The 17,855-nt window shown below is 55.1% G+C and overlaps 3 protein-coding genes across 4 annotated transcripts; 2 read left to right on the top strand and 1 right to left on the bottom strand.

Moving 5' to 3' along the window:
- Positions 1 to 1,898: 1,898 nt before the first annotated feature.
- On the top strand, positions 1,899 to 8,611 carry GAL3ST2 (galactose-3-O-sulfotransferase 2). The gene is made up of 4 exons (XM_064165280.1): positions 1,899 to 1,924; positions 6,455 to 6,541; positions 6,957 to 7,236; positions 7,327 to 8,611. Exons 1-4 carry the CDS (start codon positions 1,899 to 1,901, stop codon positions 8,185 to 8,187), a joined length of 1,254 nt encoding a protein of 417 aa, XP_064021350.1. The 3' UTR covers positions 8,188 to 8,611.
- A 1,324-nt stretch (positions 8,612 to 9,935) lies between these two features.
- Positions 9,936 to 13,816, top strand: NEU4 (neuraminidase 4). 2 transcript variants are annotated; one of them, XM_064165277.1, is made up of 4 exons: positions 9,936 to 10,221; positions 10,949 to 11,154; positions 11,317 to 11,572; positions 11,939 to 13,816. In XM_064165277.1, exons 2-4 carry the CDS (start codon positions 10,954 to 10,956, stop codon positions 12,976 to 12,978), a joined length of 1,497 nt encoding a protein of 498 aa, XP_064021347.1. In that variant the 5' UTR covers positions 9,936 to 10,221; positions 10,949 to 10,953; the 3' UTR covers positions 12,979 to 13,816. The 2 variants fall into 2 exon arrangements, with proteins under 2 accessions (XP_064021347.1, XP_064021348.1); XM_064165278.1 differs by lacking the exon at positions 9,936 to 10,221 and having other exon boundaries at positions 11,006 to 11,154; positions 11,439 to 11,572.
- A 950-nt stretch (positions 13,817 to 14,766) lies between these two features.
- TM4SF19 (transmembrane 4 L six family member 19) lies at positions 14,767 to 17,855 on the bottom strand. Its single transcript, XM_064165676.1, has 5 exons — positions 17,721 to 17,855; positions 16,065 to 16,248; positions 15,872 to 15,949; positions 15,198 to 15,382; positions 14,767 to 14,953 (listed from the first exon to the last, which is right to left on the bottom strand). The coding sequence occupies exons 1-5, from the start codon at positions 17,783 to 17,785 to the stop codon at positions 14,767 to 14,769; spliced, it is 699 nt and encodes a 232-aa protein (XP_064021746.1). The 5' UTR covers positions 17,786 to 17,855.

Raw genomic sequence — 17,855 nt, 5'->3', positions numbered from 1 at the left:
TCTTCCTAATCTCCAGTCTAAATCTACCCTTCTCAAGCTTCAGTCCATTTGTATCCAAATGAAGCAGGTGTCTGGGAGAAGGCCAGGGATGTGCCAAGGTAAGTCATGCCACTCCTGGCCACCTCCTACAAAGAAAGACCATTTTCTGCTAGCACAGGGAGAGTGGCAGATGTTTGCCTGGATGTCAGCAAAACATTCAGCACCATTTCCCACAGCTATCTGCCTAAGGCATGCACCAGATAAGTGTTCTGTGAGACCTGTAGCAAACTGGCTCACAGGTTGTGCTCAGAGTTTTCACTCAGATCTGCTGGTTTGGGAAGCTTCACTGTGCTCCACTGAGAACAGGATTGATGCTTGTCTTACCCAGGAGCTGCCTTCTCCCTTGCTGGTCTTAGTGATTTCTGCTCTTCCATAGTGCAGTGAAAGAGACCATCCAGAGCCTTTTCCTGGAAGAAGATCATCCTAAAGCGTTTGTCTTCTGTTTTGAAGAGAGCACTGTTTCTGCAAGGCTGCAAGCTGCCTGGCTGCATTAAGGATGATGGCTCACACTCAGCACCGGGTGGCAGCACCCTTCACAGTGCGCTTCTAAAGTCACAGCTCCTTCACCTCAGCCGCACAGAAATCCCTCTCTATGTGACATGATCTCCAGTGCCTTCTGGTATCCTCCTTTACACCCCCTCTTTCTTTCTGCTGTCAGTAGACTCCTCACTTTTCCTGTCCTTGGTCAGGACCACTCAGAGAGGAGCTGATGATCTGGTGGGGTGAAGCAGAGCGAGGGATGGTGTCCTTAGCACAGAGAAGGCAGGAGGTGAAATGCAGCCAGCCTATGCTGCTGATGGAAAAATAAGGAAAGCTCCTGACATTAGATAAGAAGTTCACAGGATTTGCTCTCTGCCAAGGGAAGCTGATGCAGCTCGTTTGGTCCAGATCAGGCTGGCTGTGTTCTCTGCCTTTTCTCTGCTCCATTCTTTTGTCTTCTCCTTCCTCCAGACCACTGACCGTAAGTATTTAAAACACAGGCTTCATGCCTGAGTGCTTCTTTTGGAGAAGCAGAATTTTCCGTGCTGCCTTTTTCTCAGCTGCCATGGGAGGGAGCACTAGGGAGGGAGTCAGGGCTGACAGCAACTATCAAACTGAGCTTGTGGCATGCTGCCATACAGGAGCCTGGGTGGCATCCTGGCTTGCTGTGTAATGCTAGAGCAGCAGCCAATTGCTTTTTAGACAAACCATAAAATCAGAGCCCTTTAGGGGCAGGAGCCCCCTCCCCCCAGGACCCAGGTACAGCAAAGCCTCTAAGCTCTTAACCTTCAGCCACAGGAATTGTATTTTGACTGGGGAAGAACTTGAAGTCTTCAGAGTTTTAGGGTGGATTTGCAATAGGTGGAGACCATTCCTCTTTTGCTGTTGTCCCTAATTTCCTGTAGTCAAACACCTGGCAGAGAATGATGGTCCTAAACCACCGAGCAAGACCTGGAGGAAAGGCACAGCAAACACTTACACAGCAGTGAGGTGTGGGGTAGTGGGCAAGGAGGGAGCCAATGATGCCTTCTGCCAGCCCCTTCCACCTGGCTGTGAGCTCCCCACACCTCCCACCTGCAGCCAGCAGAGAAGGAGATACCCACTTGGGGGGTCTCTGCTGAGCCCTTACTTCCCTGCGAGGCTGCTGGAATCCCCATTGCCTGAGGCAGCTCTCTACATACGATGGTGCCATGCTCTAGCAGCACTTTCCACAGCTTATTAATTAACTTCCACCCACCCCTGGGAGCACCTGGCCACTCCCTTTGCCCTCACCTAGCCCAGCCATTTATAGCAGCAATGGGATGCTAGAAATAGAGCCACACAGACGAGAGGAGCATTGGAGCCGATTTGCACTTTGCAGCTGGCAGCAGTGAGGCAGCATGAAAAGCCCTGCGTGCACTTCAAGGTAAGAGGAGAGGGAGCTGAAGGCTGTGGGTGCAGAACCAAAACGCAGTTTGCAGAAAGGCCTGGTTCAGGTGAGCCCTGTGTGGTGTTACTAAGCTGCAGAGTTCATTCCAGTTTGTGCTGGGGCAGGTCTGTGTCTCTGAGTTCTTCTGTCCTCTATTCCAACTCTTTTACCTTGAAAGACCCTGCTTAGGCCAGCAGAGTTCTGTGCTTCCCAGCTTAAGTTAAACGAACAAGAAAGCTGTCCCCAGCCTTAAAGCAGCAGCAGCAGCAGCAGCACCTCCAAGTGTGACTGAGAGGCAGTTTTCCCTCTCCTTCCCAGCGGGGACGCGGCACAGCGCAGCTTGGAGAGGTGAGGTTGAGCCTCCACTGGCTGCCCTGCTGCCAGCCTCACAGGTCTTTTGGCTTCTCAGCAGAACTTTGTGTCTGAGCAGTCAGCTCCCAGGTGCTTCCTCAAAGGGCTCCAGGCTAGTTCCTTCTGCTTGGGTGAGCGTAGGGTGGTGTTTGAATTGTGCCTTTCCCTCTTGAGCTTTGCAAAAAGCTGTATTCATGGGACAAAAATGTAGAGGGTGACTCTCTGGTCACACCCTGCAGCTCTTGCCCATGTCCCCCACCCCTGAACACCTCCACCCCTTGCCTTGGCTGTGTGCAGTGAGGTGAATGTGGCTGCAGTCCCCTCCTGTTGCCACTCCCTGCTTGTTCTTGGAGGGATACCTTCCCAGCCACCCATCTCTAGGCAGGGCAACAAGCAGCATGCTGCAGGTAGCATTGTTTGGCACCCCTGGGACCAGAAGTCCATCGTTCTGCACAGGGACTGGCACCTCTGTAGCCCACGTTTCAAAGAAGCTCTTACTCCTTTGAAACCACCATTCCAGGAAGCTGACATGGGTTTGGCAAGCCTGGCAAAGGCTGGACAGCTGCAACTCACAGCAACAGCATGGACATGGTTCATCTGCAGGTTGCTGTTGTCCTCAGGATGGTCCCAAAAGGAGTGGGGTGAGCTCTGCACAGCCCCCCGGGGGCTCACATTTGAGCCCTTAACTCCTCCATGGGGTGTATTTGGCAATGCAGTTCCAGTTGTGGTGAGGTCAAACTTGCTGAGCAGACTCTCTGTGCCCTCATCAATGTCATTGATGAAGATGTTGAACAGGACTGGCCCCAGCACTGATCCCTGGGGAACACCACTGGTCACAGCTCTCCAGCTGGACCTGGCACCATTGATCACCACCCTCTGAACTCACAGAGGGTTCGCTTGTAGCAAGCCTGGCTTCCAGCTTCCCCCCTTCCAACCTAGTTTAGAGCATGATTAATGACCCCAGCCAACCCCTGCAATAAAAACCTCCTACTTGGAGAGAGGTGCACCCCACCTGCTGCCAGCAGCCATGGTGTCATGTGGGGGGACCCATGGCCAAAGAAACCAAACTCCTGTTGGGGGCACCAATCTCGAAGCCAAGCACTGAGCATGTGAGTCCTCCTCACTCTCTCTGGGTTGGTCCCTTCAACAGGGAAGATAGAAGAGAATATTATCTGGGCTCCCACTCCCTTGTCCACTTGCCCCAAGGCCCTGAAGTCTCTCTTTATAGCCTTTAATGTTTTCTTCCAAGGTCATCGTAGCCTCTCTGGAAGGTCAGCAATGGGTTTTAATCCATGGGCTGTACCAGGGAGGGAAGTCTTCGTATCACATCCTTGACCTGGGCCCCTGGTAGACAGGAGACCTCCCTTTGGAGTGGGTCAGGTCTGCATATTGGGCCCCCTGCACCCTTTAAAAGGGAGTCTCCTGTGACAATAACTCTTCTCTTTTTTTCTTCCATGCAAGATGTTTGTGTGGAGGGCTGAGGCTGCTTTAATGTTGGGAATTCCTCCAGGCCATGTGGTTCACCTTCCTGGCTGGCCAGTTGTGCCTGCAGGACATCCAACCTGCTCTGCAAAGGCACCTGGGGAGCACTGTGAATAACTGAAGCTGCACTCCCACCAGGGCGGGTGGGAATTTGTTGCCACAGCCCCTCGTTGATGTGGTAGGGGGAGTTCAGGGGGTGGGAGATGGACAAGGCAGGAGTTTCTTTACTGCCTTGACCATGGACTTGCCTCCCCTCCCTCTTTCCCTTTGAGTGACTGGCTTCAATCTGACAGGAGGGGGATACAGGGGGCACTTGACCCTCGGTGTCTGATAATGGATAATCCTGTCTGTCCATCAGGGCTGCCAGAGCCTGGCACCACCTCTCTACCTCATCTTCTGCTTCTCTGATGTTTCCAAGCCTATGACCTTCATCCTTCAATCTTTCAACTTCATCTTCTTCTATGATTCTATGATTCTTCTGCCTGAGGATTTCCCATGGTGGCTGAGGTGCTGTTGGACAAGGGAAGTAAAGCAAAGCTTGAAGCAAAGGTTGTTTCAGGCAGGACTCCATGTCAGGCAAAGCCAAACACCTTTCTGTGGTGTCTTTGTGGTGCTGTGGTGTCACTGCCTTCATGCTGCCACTCTCTTTTCATGTGGTTTGTGGCTCACCAGTCACAGCTAGCAGTAAGTGACAGGATGAGAGGAAGTGGCCTCAGGTTGCCCCAGGGGAGGTTTAGGTTGAGTAGGAGAAGAAACTTCTTCACTGGAAGGATTTTCAAACAGTGGAACAGGCTGCCCTGGGTGGTGGAGTCATCATCCCTGGAGGTGTTCAAGAAAAGCCTGGATGAGGCACTTAGTGCCATGGTCTGGTTGACTGGATAGGGCTGGGGGATAGGTTGGCCTGGCTGAGCTTGGAAGTCTCTTCCAACCTGGTTGATTCTATGATTCTGTGGTTGAATCCCCGTGTCTGGAGGTGTTTCAAAGAGGCAGAGATATGGTGCTGAGGGACATGGGTTAGCAGCAGGCTTGGTAGAGTAAGAGAATCATTGAACTCAGATGACTTAAAGATCTTTTCAAACTGAAACCAGTCTTATCCAGGTAAAACATAAACAGATAAGGTGTCCGGGCCAAAGGACAGACAGTTTCAAGTCTGGCTCAGGTGAGATGATCTGATGCAAGGGAGCCCTGGGTGAGGCTGTGTACATGGCAGGGTGGAGAAGGAGCTGTTTCGGGGGTGCAGTCATCTGCTGCAAGCAGGGCATGCAGAGTGGGTGCCAGCTGCTGTTGGGCTGTTAGCTGGTTTCCTGTGTTGCAAAATCTGAGCTCTACTGAGGGAAAAAAAAATCCATCTGGTGTTTCTTTAAGATCCCAATCTCCTGGAGTGTTACAATTGCAGATTTCTTACCACAGAAACCCTTATCCCCCTCCACACAAAGGGCTGCTTTTCTAGTGCATAAACAAGAGGTTTGAATAGTCAATAAGGTCTGAAGCCCCAGAAACCCGAAAGAAAAGGCAGGAGGCTGGCAGCAGAGCTTGGGCTTTGCCTGAAGTAGGCTGTGCCTTGCCAAAGTCCAAAATTAGGACAGTGATTGTGGAAGTGCAGTTTCTCACTGTCCTGCCTCTAATTGCTGAGCTGCTGACCCAGCTGAATGAGTCCAAGGTGGCTGGCAGACAAAACTTCCCAATGGAAATAGATGAAGTTTGGTGGTTAGCATTCAGGGAAGGACTACCAGATGAACCAATGTCTTTATTGATGATCTGGATCAGGAGATTGAGTCCAGCGTCTGTAAGTCTGCAGATGACACCAAGCTAGGAGCAGCTGTGGAGCTGTTGGAGGGTAGGAGAGCCCTGCAGAGGGACCTTGACAGGCTGGATGGGTGGGCAGAGGCCAAGGGGATGAAATTTAAGAAGGCCAAGTGCAGGGTTCTACACTTTGGCCACAACAACCCCAAGCAGCACTACAGGCTGGGGACAGAGTGGCTGAGAGCAGCCAGGCAGAGAGGGAGCTGGGGGTGCTGGTAGAGAGGAGCTGAAGAGGAGGCAGCAGTGTGCCCAGGTGGGCAGGAGAGCCAATGGCATCCTGGGCTGGCTCAGGAGCAGTGTGGGCAGCAGGACAAGGGAGGTTCTTCTGCCCCTGTGCTCAGCACTGCTCAGGCCACCCCTGGAGTGCTGTGTCCAGTTCTGGGCTCCTCCATTGCAGAGAGATGTTGCAGTACTGGAAGGTGTCCACAGGAGGGCGACAAAGCTGTGAGGGGCCTGGAGCACAGCCCTGAGAGGAGAGGCTGAGGGAGCTGGGGGTGTGCAGCCTGCAGCAGAGGAGGCTCAGGGCAGAGCTCATTGCTGCCTGCAGCTGCCTGCAGGGAGGCTGTAGCCAGGTGGGGTTGGGCTCTTCTGCCAGGCAAGCAGCAACAGAACAAGGGGACACAGTCTCAAGTTGTGCCAGGAGAGGTCTAGGCTGGATGTGAGGAGGAAGTTGTTGCCAGAGAGAGTGATTGGCATTGGAATGGGCTGCCCAGGGAGGTGGTGGAGTCGCCGTTCCTGGAGGTGTTGAAAAAAAGCCTGGATGAGGCACTAAGTGCCATGGTCTGGTTGATTGGCTAGGGCTGGGTGCTAGGTTGGTCTGGATGAGCTTGGAGGTCTTGTCCAACCTGGCTGATTCTATGAAAATCTACTGAAACTCTTCTTTCTTTCCAGGCACATTAAATGTCTCCTAATTTTCAGCCTTTCCCTAGGACTCATCTTCCTGTCAGGATTCTTCCACATGGAGAACAGGAATCATATGTAAGTGTAGCAGGAGCAAGGCTGCATGACTTCATCTGCCTGGGCCAGCAAGGGTCTGACTGGGACACTTGGTTTAAGTGTCTTGAGGTTTGGGCTAATGCTGGAAGGGCAGCACTCTGGAGTTAGGTTCTGGATCCACATTTGGGATCGAATTAACCAAAGTGCAGCTCTTTGGGGCAAAATCAGCCTTATGGAAGATGGGGATCGTGCTTCACCTTTGGGTAGGTGAGGACTGGAGAAGCATCAAACTGTCCCACATTTATGCCTGAGGAGTGGGACTTGTTTGGCTTGGTGCCTTGTGCTAGCTGTAGGTGCGATGTCAGGAGGAGATCCTGCTCGGGTTTGGCTTTGCCAGGTCCTGAGATGGGATACGGCACTGGTGAGGCTGCTTTCCACATCTGTTGCCTTCCTGCAGAGCCTTGAACAGACACAAGGAGCTGCTGTTACCTTCCATGCCTTGCCGTGCCAAGACAAATGTCATGTTCCTCAAGACCCACAAGACGGCCAGCAGCACCGTGCTGAACGTCATGTTCAGGTTTGCAGAGAAGCACAACCTCACCATTGCCCTCCCAGCTGGCCGCCTCTTCCACCTGGGCTACCCAGAGACCTTCCTGACCGACTTTGTGGAGGACTTTGACACCATAGGGCAAAACTACAACATCATGTGCAACCACTTGCGCTTCAACCTCGCCGAGGTAAGGCAGAGCCGTGACACCCGCGGCGGAACCCGGCTGGGCCAGCGCTGCTCCGGGCTAAACATCTTCCTCCTTCCTCCCCACAAACAGGTGCAAAAGGTGATGCCAGCAAACACCTTCTACTTCTCCATCCTGAGGAACCCCATTTCTTTGCTGGAGTCTTCCTACGTCTACTACAAGGACTTTGTGCCTGCCTTTAGGTTCTCCAAGGACGTGAACGAGTACCTGGCGTCACCCATGAAGTATTACCAGTGGGCAGGTGGCAAGTGGAGCATGTATGCCAGGAACATCATGTGGTTTGACTTTGGCTACGACAACAACGCCCGCGACAGTGAAAGGTATGTCCAGGCAGTCTTGGATGAGATTGAGCAGAATTTCCACCTGGTCTTGATAGCAGAGTACTTTGATGAGTCCATGATCCTCTTGAAGCACGCTTTGTGCTGGGATCTCGATGATGTGGTTTACTTCAAGCTCAATTCCAGAAGCCAGGACACCATCCAGACCTTGACTCCAGAAAGTGAGGAGCGGATCAAAGCGTGGTGCTCGCTGGACTGGCAGCTCTACCTGCACTTCAACCATACCTTCTGGAGGACAATTGAGAGGACCATAGGGCTCAAGGTTCTGGAGGAGGAGGTGAATCACCTGCGAATGAGACAGGAGGAACTTATGCAGACCTGTGTCTCAGACCAGAAGGCAGTAGGGAAAGATCACATCAAGAACAAAGCTCTTCAGCCTTTCCAGTCAGGGGCTGCAAATATCCTTGGGTACAACCTCAGACAAGACTTGGACAACAGGACTCTGAGGACCTGCCAGCAAATGGTTATGCCAGAGCTCCAGTACACGTCCTATCTTTACACTGTTCAGCACCCACACAAGGAGAGGAAATGGCCAGGCTTGCATTGGCATTTGACCAATTTCCAGGAGAAGACACAGCTCCCACCTCCCAACTAGGACACATGGCAGCTCACTGTGGTTTCCCACCCCTTTCCATCACCCCACGTCTGGCACATGACTAACCCACAGGACTCTGACACGTCGGGGGAAGGTGGGGGAGCATTTGTTCAGGGCCACTGAGCTGGCAGTGAGTCCTTTTCTGAGGACCTTGAGCCAAAGACTCTGTATTGCCTGATGCTGCTTGATCCCACCTCCCTGCTCCCTGGCAGAAGGACAGCTCGCTGCTGCTGAGCACTCGGCAGACTTTGAGCTGGCTTAGACTTTCCTGCTTCTTAATCATTAATCACAAGCTCAATTATTCTGCTTGTGTTCAGCTTTATCTCACAGTCCTTACTGTGTCCAGGCTGGTCATAGTTCACTGATCTGCCGCAGTTAGGGGAAGACAGGGGAGAGAGAAGGGAAAACAAGGAGAGTGCGACAAGGGACACAGCACTGGCAGGACTAGGAGAGATCCTGGATCTCCTTCTGTCAGTGTCCACACTTAGTGGCATCTAACCACCAGGCAATGATGGCTGCTTCTCAGATGGAAGTCTGGAGCTGGGCTTACTGGCTGGCAGCCTCTTCCTGCAGCACACAAGATTCATAGAGCCATGGCATGGTTTGGGTTGGGAGGGACATTAAAGATACTCCCCTGCCATAGGTGGGGACATGTCCCTCTAGTGTGTCATGAAGTGCAAGGGGTCTCTGCACCACTTGGGATAGCTTGTGCTCTCCTGGAAGGGGCCATTCTGTGTTTTCACCCCTCTCTGGGGCAAGGATCCCCAGTCCCTTGAGCTCAGCATCCCTGAAGCCCTCAATCAGCAGAGGCCTCCTTGGGCAGCCCCCTTCTTGCTTACTGTGTTGGCCAAACTTTCCAATGCAGGTTAGGAGAGAGTGGAAGGAGGCATGGCTGCAGCCAGCTTGGAGCATGACCTTGTTATTGAAGGTGATTAAACCTGGCCCTGAGGTCTTTGCCAGCTCCCCGCTGGTATTGGGAAGGGTCATCAGAAGGACAGCAGTACCAAGCTGCAATGGCTTTGGTATCATTGCCATTAATAACTATCCACTGCCAGTTTCAAGTGCACCAGTGGTGCACTACTTCACTAGAGCCAGCATCTCCTCCTGCTTGTGCTGGTCCAGGTGGCAGCAGGGACCTGGATGGATCCAAGGTCTCTTAGCTGCTGCTTTGAAACTCCCTGGTCAGAATTCAGGCTGGGAAGCAGGAGAGAGGCTGTCAGAGGTGAGCAGAGAGAGAAGTGGAGCTGGGATTTCCCTTGGCTGCTCTGAAACCCAGGACACCAGCTGAGGCAAGGGTTAACCTGCAGTGCAACCCATGTGATGTGCAGCAGGAGATTAGCAGCACCTTCAGGGTTGTCAGCTTCAGCAGCCCCAGCTAAAATTAACCAGGCTTAGGGGGCATTTGTAACTGGCAGGGGCAAGGAGAGGGCAGCTGCATCAGGGACAATCCCTGAGGGCCTTATTGGTCAGTTCTGCCACCTGAGCTTGAGCTTTCACCTCCGAGCGTCTGCTCTGTGACCAGCCCTGTGCCTTTTGTCAAGCCCTTTGAGCAAGGCTGGTGCCAGATGGGATGAATGGAAGCATAACAAGACCTCTTTAGCAGCTGACCTGTGTACGGGTGGGAACCTCTAGACCACAGCCCATGGGCTCGTGAGCTCATGTCTGGGGTGGACCATGGTGACCATGGGTTGTAGCAGCTAGGCAGGGAGGTCTAGCCTCTCCCAGCCTGCTGGAGAATGGAAACTGAGGCAGGAGATGCAAGTCCTTCCCCACAGGTCCCTTTGCATGGGCTGCCAATGGTGCCTTTGTGCAGCTCTGGCGCTCCAGGATCGGCTGCTGCTGCTGACTCAGTGCTTTTTCCTGGCCACTGCCACTGCGGGAGCCCTGTGACCCATCTTCGTGGGGACCCTACAAGGGGAGGGTGGCAGTGAAGCGGCGAGGTGGCAGGCACTGCAGAGAGCTGTCAGCTGCAGGAACCAGCATTACCCTGCGTGGTGAGGGACAGGAGGGGACACCCCAGCCGAGCAGAACCCGGTGAGTGCCTTTGCTTTCTCCGCGGGTTCTTCGGTCAGCAAAAGCTCCTAACTACAAGGCGGGGGAAAGTGGCTCTCAGCTGCTCCAGCAGTGTCCCGGGACTGGGATGCCTGCTTCCTCCTGCGGGCAATGCCCTGGGCGGCGTAGGGCCACATAACCTGGGAAGAGCATCGCTCTTGCTGTCCTTAAAGAAGGGTGCTCAGGGACCCCAGGCAGGGCAGTGGGAAGCAGGATGCTGGCAGACTTGCTGTGCTGGAGGCACCAGAAACGCAGCACAAACCACCCCCGACCCCGCGGCGTCTCGGCCATCTGGAGATGTGCTCTGTCCCGCTCCATCCCCTCCTGATGATGGGACCGGGGAAGTTCAGGTCTCACTCTGCTCTCTGCTAACTGCTCTCGGTTTCCCAAAACTCCTTCTGAAGTGCCTCTTGAAGATGAAGTTAATTTTATTTGATGTTATTTCAGGGTAGCCCAGGTCAGCCGCTTTGGTGTTATCCAAAGTCCCGTTCCGTCTCAGCGCCGGTGACTCGCACAGCGTTTCTCAGCCTCAGCGCTGCCACCCACCCTGTGCTCCTGTGGCTGTTCCCCAGACCCAAACCCACCAAGTTAACCCCCAAACCTTTCCAAGGACAAGCTAGCTGCCAGTCTGCTCCTCGAGCCGTGCCCAGCAGCTGGTGCCCCTCACTTCATCAACCCACTCAGGCGGGGCTGCACCTTTCTGCTGCAGATGCCATGAGCTCCCGGCACTTCCCTGCCCGCACCGTGCTCTTTGAGAAGGAGTCCAACGGCGTCACCTACCGTGTGCCTGCCCTGCTCTACCTGCCCTGCGTGGCCAAGCTGCTGGCTTTCGCCGAGGAGCGCCTGAGCCCGGACGACTCCCATGCCAACCTGCTGGTGCTGCGCCGCGGCACCATCTACGGGAGCTACGTGGAGGTGGGACGGGGGATGCAGCTGGGCTGCGGCCATGGGGACGGCTGGGTGATTATTGCCCACTGCTTGTGCGTGGCACCTGAGTGGGGTGGGAAGGCCGGTCTGGGTGATGTGGGGTGGTCCTCACTGCTCTCTGTCCTCGCCTCCGTCTGTCTCGCTGGGCAGTGGGAAGACATGCGCGTGCTGGAGACAGCCACGCTGCAGCACCACCGCTCCATGAACCCCTGCCCGCTCTACGACGAGTTCACTGGCACCCTCTTCCTCTTCTTCATCACCGTGCTGGGCAGGACACCAGAAGCTTACCAGATTGTCACTGGCCAAAATGTCACCCGCCTCTGCTGTGTCACCAGCGTTGACCAGGGCCTGAGCTGGAGCACAGCCACGGACCTGACGCAGCAAGTCATTGGCAGGGCCATCAAAGGTAGCCCACCAGAGAGGTGCAAGGAGGGGGGATGACAGCCAGAAAGAGGGTGACCATAGGCTTTGGCCTCCTGGAGCCACTCGTGGTGTGGCTGGAGCTGGCCTCAGGGCAAGAAGCCCATAGGCGGCAGAAGGGTGGGGTGGATGAGGACCTCAAACAGAAGGGAGATGGGTGGAGGGTGTGTGTCTTGCACGAGGGGAGAGAAGATGGATAGGTATGGGTAGGGCCATGCATGGGGACAACTGGGCAGCACTGGGAACCTTACTGGACCAGGCGGGAGGGAGGCCTTGAATACTTTTCCCCATTGGCTGTGGCAGGGGCTCCATGGAGGCTGCCCTTCACCCCCATCTCATCTCCACTCCCCAGACTGGGCGACGTTTGCGCTGGGCCCCGGCCACGGGATACAGCTGCGGTCAGGCCGGCTGCTGGTGCCCGCCTACAGCTATCACATCGACTGCAAGGAGTGCTTCGGACAGCTCTGCAAGACCACCCCCCACTCCTTCGCCTTCTACAGCGACGACCACGGCCAGGGCTGGCGCTTCGGGGAGTTCATCCCCAACCTGCAGACAGGCGAGTGCCAGCTGGTCTCAGTGGATGAGGAGGATGGCTCCAACGTCCTCTACTGCAATGCCCGCAGCCCCTTGGGCTTCAGGGTCCAGGCGCTGAGCACAGATGATGGCGCTGTCTTCCACGGGGGGCAGCTGGTCCAGCGGCTGGTCGAGCCCCCCCACGGCTGCCATGGCAGCATCATCGGATTTCCTGCACCCTTTGTCTATGTCCCCAGCATGCCCCAGGGCCCCACGATGCCTCTCCAGGGCTCAGCTCACCCACTGCTCCCTGGGAGGCTACCAGCGTTTCGGTCCCTGCCTGTCCTGAAGGCAGCAGGTAAGGAGCTGCCTGCTGTGGCCACTGGCAGCCACTGGGAGCCAGCTGAGCCCAAGGAGGGCTGTCCTACACCGAGGCATCATAGCCATGCCTGTGGTCTTGCCTCAGTCCAAGGGGACCCTCTGGCAACCCCCAGACCCAGGAGTCCCTTCTTCCAAGCACCAACGTGGGTCCTTTACTCCCACCCCACTAGCTCTATGTCACGGGTCAATATGGGGATTCACCTGAGCACCTTCCCCAGGGATGTGGAGAGCTGGACCGAGCCATGGGTCATCTATGAGGGCCCGAGTGCTTACTCAGACCTGGCTTACATGGAGCTGCCCTACAACCAGGACTCCATCTCAGGTGCCCCAGCCATCGCTTTCGCCTGCCTCTATGAGAATGGCACACGATCACCCTACGAGCAGATCTCCTTCAGCATGTTCACGCTGCATGATGTGCTCCAGAACATCCCCCTGACAGCCGCTGCTTCCCGGAAGGACAGCGGACCCCCGCGCCGCAGGGAGTGCCTCATCTCCTAGTGACCCCCAGGTCACCTCTCCCCTGTCCCCCTATGTCTTGCCCTGCTGACCTCAAACAGGGCTTTAGTTCATTGGTAATGAGTTGGTTGAGCATGGAGGCTTGTGCCAGCTCTAAGCTGCTTTCCAAGCACAGGACCCATGAGGGCAACAGCAGCCATGCAGAGGAGAAGGCAGCTGGGGGCACCTCAGGTTCTGAGTTGGGAGACACATAATGCTCTGGCTGTGCCATACCTGGTACTACCACCATGCTCCAAGGGTTTTCCTCCCATGCTCATCAATACTCATGTTCCTTGCTTTTTAATTGCTCTTTTTTTAATGATCTTGTCCATGCCAGTTCCTCTTCTCAGCAGACTCCAAAGCCATTGTGCTGGTTTTGGCTGCAGCCGTGTTCATCTTCTTCACAGCATCCAGCCTGGGGCTGTGGTTTGGATTTGTGCTGGGAATAATGTTGGTAGTGCCGGGATGGTTTTGTGCTTGTGGAGCAGCAGTTGCGCAGTGCCAGGGCCTGCTCTGCTCCTCGCACTCCCTGTCAGTGAACTGCCTGGGTGTGCACAAAGGTTTAGGAGCAGACACAGCTGGGACTGCTGACCCCAACTGACCCAAGAGCTATCCCAGACCAGCAATGGCCTGTGGAGGAGACTGGGGAGGGAGGAGGTGCTGCTAGGTGAGGACTGACAGGGTGCAGATCAGTTGAGGGGTGAGCAGCTGTTAGCATTTGTGTCCCTTGTCTTTCTGGAGCCCCACTTCTGTCTCTGTTATTTCCTTTTTGTTACAGTTGTGGGTTTGTTTTTTTTTTCCACTATGACTTTATTTCAGTTATTAAACTGTTCTCATCTCACCCCATGAGTGCTCTCACTTTTCCCTTCCAATCCACTTCCCCCATCCTGCTGAGCAGAGGAGTGTGTGAGTGGCTGTGTGGTGCTCAGTTGCAGCCTGAGGTTTGACCAAAGAGACCCCCCAGTGCTGAGTCACCTGGCTAATTGCTTTGGCTTCAAAAGCTACTGTGGATGTTGCTGCTTTCCCCTGAACCCTCTCAGCTTTGGGGCGAATGTCCTCCCAGCATGGGCAGGTTCAGGTCTGTACCCATGCTTGGTCCCTCGAAAGGTTTGGGAGATGAGGGCATAAGGTGGGGTTGTGCTGAAGCCAGAGACACTCCTTGCATGTGCAGCAGCAGTGGTGCAGTGGGGTCCTGGGCTGCTGCTGACATTGGCTGCATGTGTATGTAGGGGTGTGTAGGTGACCTCTGTGGGGGCTAAACCTGTGTTCCAGCACTGCCTCCCCCAGCATGACTCCATCCAAGGCCTTCGGCACCAGCTGGAGCCCAGCTCAGATCCTCCAGGGTCCCTTGCCTCTCCTGCCCTGTGCAGGAGACAAAGGCCAACTCCAGCTGCCCTGGATACAGACTGTGAAATGAGTATGTTCCTGCTCCAGCTCTCATCTTTACAGATACAGATATTGGGATGCCATGAGCCACCTGCCCATTCATTCACATCCCTTGCTCGTTAGACTAGTTTCCAACCCCAGGCAGGACCAAGAGCATCCACTCCAGGAAGATGGAAGAGGGATTGCTCCAGGAGAGGGCTCTGCATGGGGACAGCTCTTGGCACACCAACCACACACAGGTTGCTTCAACATCTCCTGTGGGCTGGGGCGACTGTCCTCACTAGGGGACTCTGTCCATCTTGCACAGGGCTCTTACACTGGGCTGGTATCACTGTACCTCTGCTGCAGCATTTGCCACCCAGCAGGGGACACTGAGGGATGATACCTCCTGACAGTGCCAGGTCCCTACTTCTTCTCACAAAAGCCGCAGAGGCACCCAAGGCAGCCGTTGAGGATCTGAAGAGAGGCCAGCACCATCTCAGCAGCACTGATGAGCAGCAGGAGGGAGAAGAGGACAGTGTTCCAGGCCACAATGCCCTCTGGCTCTAGGCAGATGCTCCATGTGTGATGATTGTGCAGGTAATCCTCTGTCCTGCGTGATGGGGAGAGAGGGTGACGCAGACATAACATCACTTTCTGCCACCAAGATGCAAAGACAAACGAGGTCAGCAGGCTCATAGGGATGAGAAGCACCACAGACAAAGCCATGGAAGGTGAGGACCTCTTAAGCTACCAGGGTCTTGTGTCACCACCATAAACCCCACCCACTTCACCCACCTTAAGTAACAGCAGTGTCATTAGCAAGCAGCCCTGGGGACTGAAGCCCACTGCCTCACCTGAGGTCAGGCACCTGGCTGCCAGTGTCCAGGAAGGGGTAGCCCCAGAGGGTGTCGTTCCCATGGCCATGTGTGGAGGCATTGTAGAAGCAGAGAGGTCCATTGGTCAAACCCACCCCGGAAAGGACGAAGCAGGCAGCAGCACCCAGGAGTGCCAGCTTGGAGAGCACGGCTGAGATGAAAGCCTGTGGGCAGTAGCCAGGGAGAGGAGTAGAGAGAGAGAGACCAAAAGTTAGGTGGGCTCTGAAACGTGGCTGTGTGTTCCCAGCAGAGTTTGGTGAGAGGGCAGGATCCCCCCTCCGCTTTGCCCCAGCTGGCTCCAGCCCCAGGCAGCTGAGGCTGAGGATGGAGCTGTTGCTGGGTTGTTTTGAACTTGGACAGAAGTGGGCAGAGATGGGAGACAAACAAGGAGCTGCCACATTGAGCATGCTGGGCCAGTGCCTGTGCTGGCATGCACGGGGAGCCCTGTGCCCTGGAGAGGTGGCACCACGCAGCATCCCACCATGAGACCATGGCAGAGGGGGATCCAAGCTGTGTGCCATGTGAGGGGCAGCACCCTGCCATAACCCAAGAGGGGAGAGGGGCCACCCACCCAGCACATCCCACCACAGAGCCAAGTCCCACCACGCACTGCTGGGAAGTGCTTTGGCACAGGGGTCCCAGCCCTGCCTTACGTTGCGACGAGTGCCGCAGTCGGAGCAGCCGGTGCATTGCCACCCCACGGCTGTGATGTGGGTCGCTGCCAGCAGCACCTGTGGGAAGGAGACAGCAGCTGGTGGGCAAAGGGGAGCCACACCTGCTCCACCCTTTCGTCCCTCTTCCACGGACACACGAGGAAGGACGCGGTGCAAGCTGTGGTACACTCACGCTGATGCCTCCTCCCCAGACACCTGGCATGGCCTTGGCATGCTTGCTGATGTGCCCTTCCAGCAGGTACTGCAGTGCCCAGCCAGGGAAGAGCAGGAGGATGTTGGCTGCCATGGAGAGCACACCCAGCACCAGCAGACAGGGCCCCACGATCCGGCTGCACTTCCTCACACACATGGCCACCCTTCATGGGGATGGGGAGAAAGAGAAGGAGATGAAAAGGCTGCCTGCAGGCCCATGGTGCCCCACAGCCCCCACAGCAAGCCTGTCCCACAGCTATGGGTGGATGAGAGTCACTGGTTCATGAGTTAGGGTCCCAGCCTACCACACTACCACTGCCTTCACTCTAGAGCAATTTCCAGTGGGAGCTGATTTTGCCCAAGTCATCTGATTGATCTGCTGTTGCCAACCACATTCCTTGAGACTGAACTATTCTGCCACAGAAAATGATGCCCAGATCTGCCAATATTTATTTGTCAGATGGGCAACAGAGGGCTGAACAGGGAGGAGCAGGCCTGCAAAACCCGGCTGCAAGTCAAGAAGCCCAAGGTAGACCACCAGCTCCATCCATCCTGGAGCATCACCTCCCCCCTGCTTTCTATCCTCCCTGCCTTAGTTACAAAGAATTTAGGGCCTCTTGTCCTCACTGTGGTGCCATCTGCAGTGCAGGGACTGTGCATGCTTGTCACCTCACAGACACAAGCATCCAGCTCTGAGTCCCAGCTCCTGACTTTTGGAGGACTGCCCAGAATGGCTCTTGCTCCTTTTGGAGCTCACATCATGGGCCTCTCTCACAAGCCAGAAGCTTTTGCAGTCTTCTGCATGTCTTTCTGTGCTAGTTTGAAGCTAGCTGGGATATTTTGGTGAGAAGAATTAGATGCTAGGCTGTGCAAAGGAAGCAATGGTGATGTCTGCTGCACTCATAGGCTTGCTGAGATGTATAAAAACAAGAACACATAGATAACAGAGTTGCTCTCTGGCTCTGGCTGCCTGCCCTTCTCTCCCTAACCTGCTGACTGTGTAACTAATCCTTCTGCTTCCTAACCCCCCTGGCTGATTTTCCAAACTCACCTTGAACGTAAGGCAAAGTCTGGGATAAGGTAGAGGGGTGGGAGGTGGAAAGGTGGTTAGGAGCCCCTGCTGGGGACTCTGGTTTCTGGGCAGGCTGCTGTGTTTCTGTACTACCCTTTTAACTTGTCTAGTTCTGTCTATAGCTGTAGATATTGCCAATACCTGCTTGTGTATTGTGCCAAGCTGTAAACAGAAAGCTCCATTCTAATTTCCAGCTCGGCTGAGCCTAGTCTGGGTGATTTCATAAGAGTGGGGTGGGGCAGGGAACACCCAAACCGTCACACTTTCCTTAACCTCTCCAAGGATTGTCCTCCCCCTACACTGCTGTCCCCTCCTAGAGGAAGGTGTCCCCCTGCAAGAAGCTCTCCACAGCTTGCTGTCCCCACAGTGCTCCCCTTGAGCAAGGAGCAGGTTTCCATTGGCTGCTTTCTTCTACTTCGGGCAAAGCAGACAAACCCCTCTGCCAGGGAAGGTGAAGCAGCAGCACGGCTGAAGCAGTCTGTGAGAAGAAATCCCCTCCCTGCCAGCGTGTCTCCGTCTCTGAACACAAGGGGATGCAAGCAAAGCCGAGGGAACCCAACTTACCCGGGAGCGATGCCGCATGGAACCAGCAGCGCCTGCCGCTCGAATGAGCCCTGTCCCGGAGGCATCACCTATGGGGGACTATTTATAATGTGCACATCTTCCTCCTCCACCCAGAGGTCCACCCACGTCGGTCAT

Source organism: Pogoniulus pusillus, chromosome 26 (genome assembly GCF_015220805.1).
Source record: "Pogoniulus pusillus isolate bPogPus1 chromosome 26, bPogPus1.pri, whole genome shotgun sequence".
NCBI lineage: Eukaryota > Metazoa > Chordata > Aves > Piciformes > Lybiidae > Pogoniulus > Pogoniulus pusillus.
Note: the sequence above shows the minus strand (reverse complement) of the source record. Positions and strands in the feature narration are given on the sequence as shown.

Bases quoted from the DNA above. Each gene is read 5' to 3' on its own strand.
- TM4SF19 (XM_064165676.1), bottom strand. From the start codon at position 17,785: ATGCCTCCGGGACAGGGCTCATTCGAGCGGCAGGCGCTGCTGGTTCCA. The intron at 16,249-17,720 runs GTAAGTTGGGTT...ATCCCCATGAAG, and splicing joins CCATGCGGCATCGCTCCCGG to GGTGGCCATGTGTGTGAGGA. The intron at 15,950-16,064 runs GTGAGTGTACCA...TCCTTCCCACAG, and splicing joins TCTGGGGAGGAGGCATCAGC to GTGCTGCTGGCAGCGACCCA.
- GAL3ST2 (XM_064165280.1), top strand. From the start codon at position 1,899: ATGAAAAGCCCTGCGTGCACTTCAAG. The intron at 1,925-6,454 runs GTAAGAGGAGAG...CTTTCTTTCCAG, and splicing joins AGCCCTGCGTGCACTTCAAG to GCACATTAAATGTCTCCTAA. The intron at 6,542-6,956 runs GTAAGTGTAGCA...GCCTTCCTGCAG, and splicing joins ATGGAGAACAGGAATCATAT to AGCCTTGAACAGACACAAGG.
- NEU4 (XM_064165277.1), top strand. From the start codon at position 10,954: ATGAGCTCCCGGCACTTCCCTGCCCGCACCGTGCTCTTTGAGAAGGAG. The intron at 11,155-11,316 runs GTGGGACGGGGG...CTCGCTGGGCAG, and splicing joins TCTACGGGAGCTACGTGGAG to TGGGAAGACATGCGCGTGCT. The intron at 11,573-11,938 runs GTAGCCCACCAG...TCCACTCCCCAG, and splicing joins CATTGGCAGGGCCATCAAAG to ACTGGGCGACGTTTGCGCTG.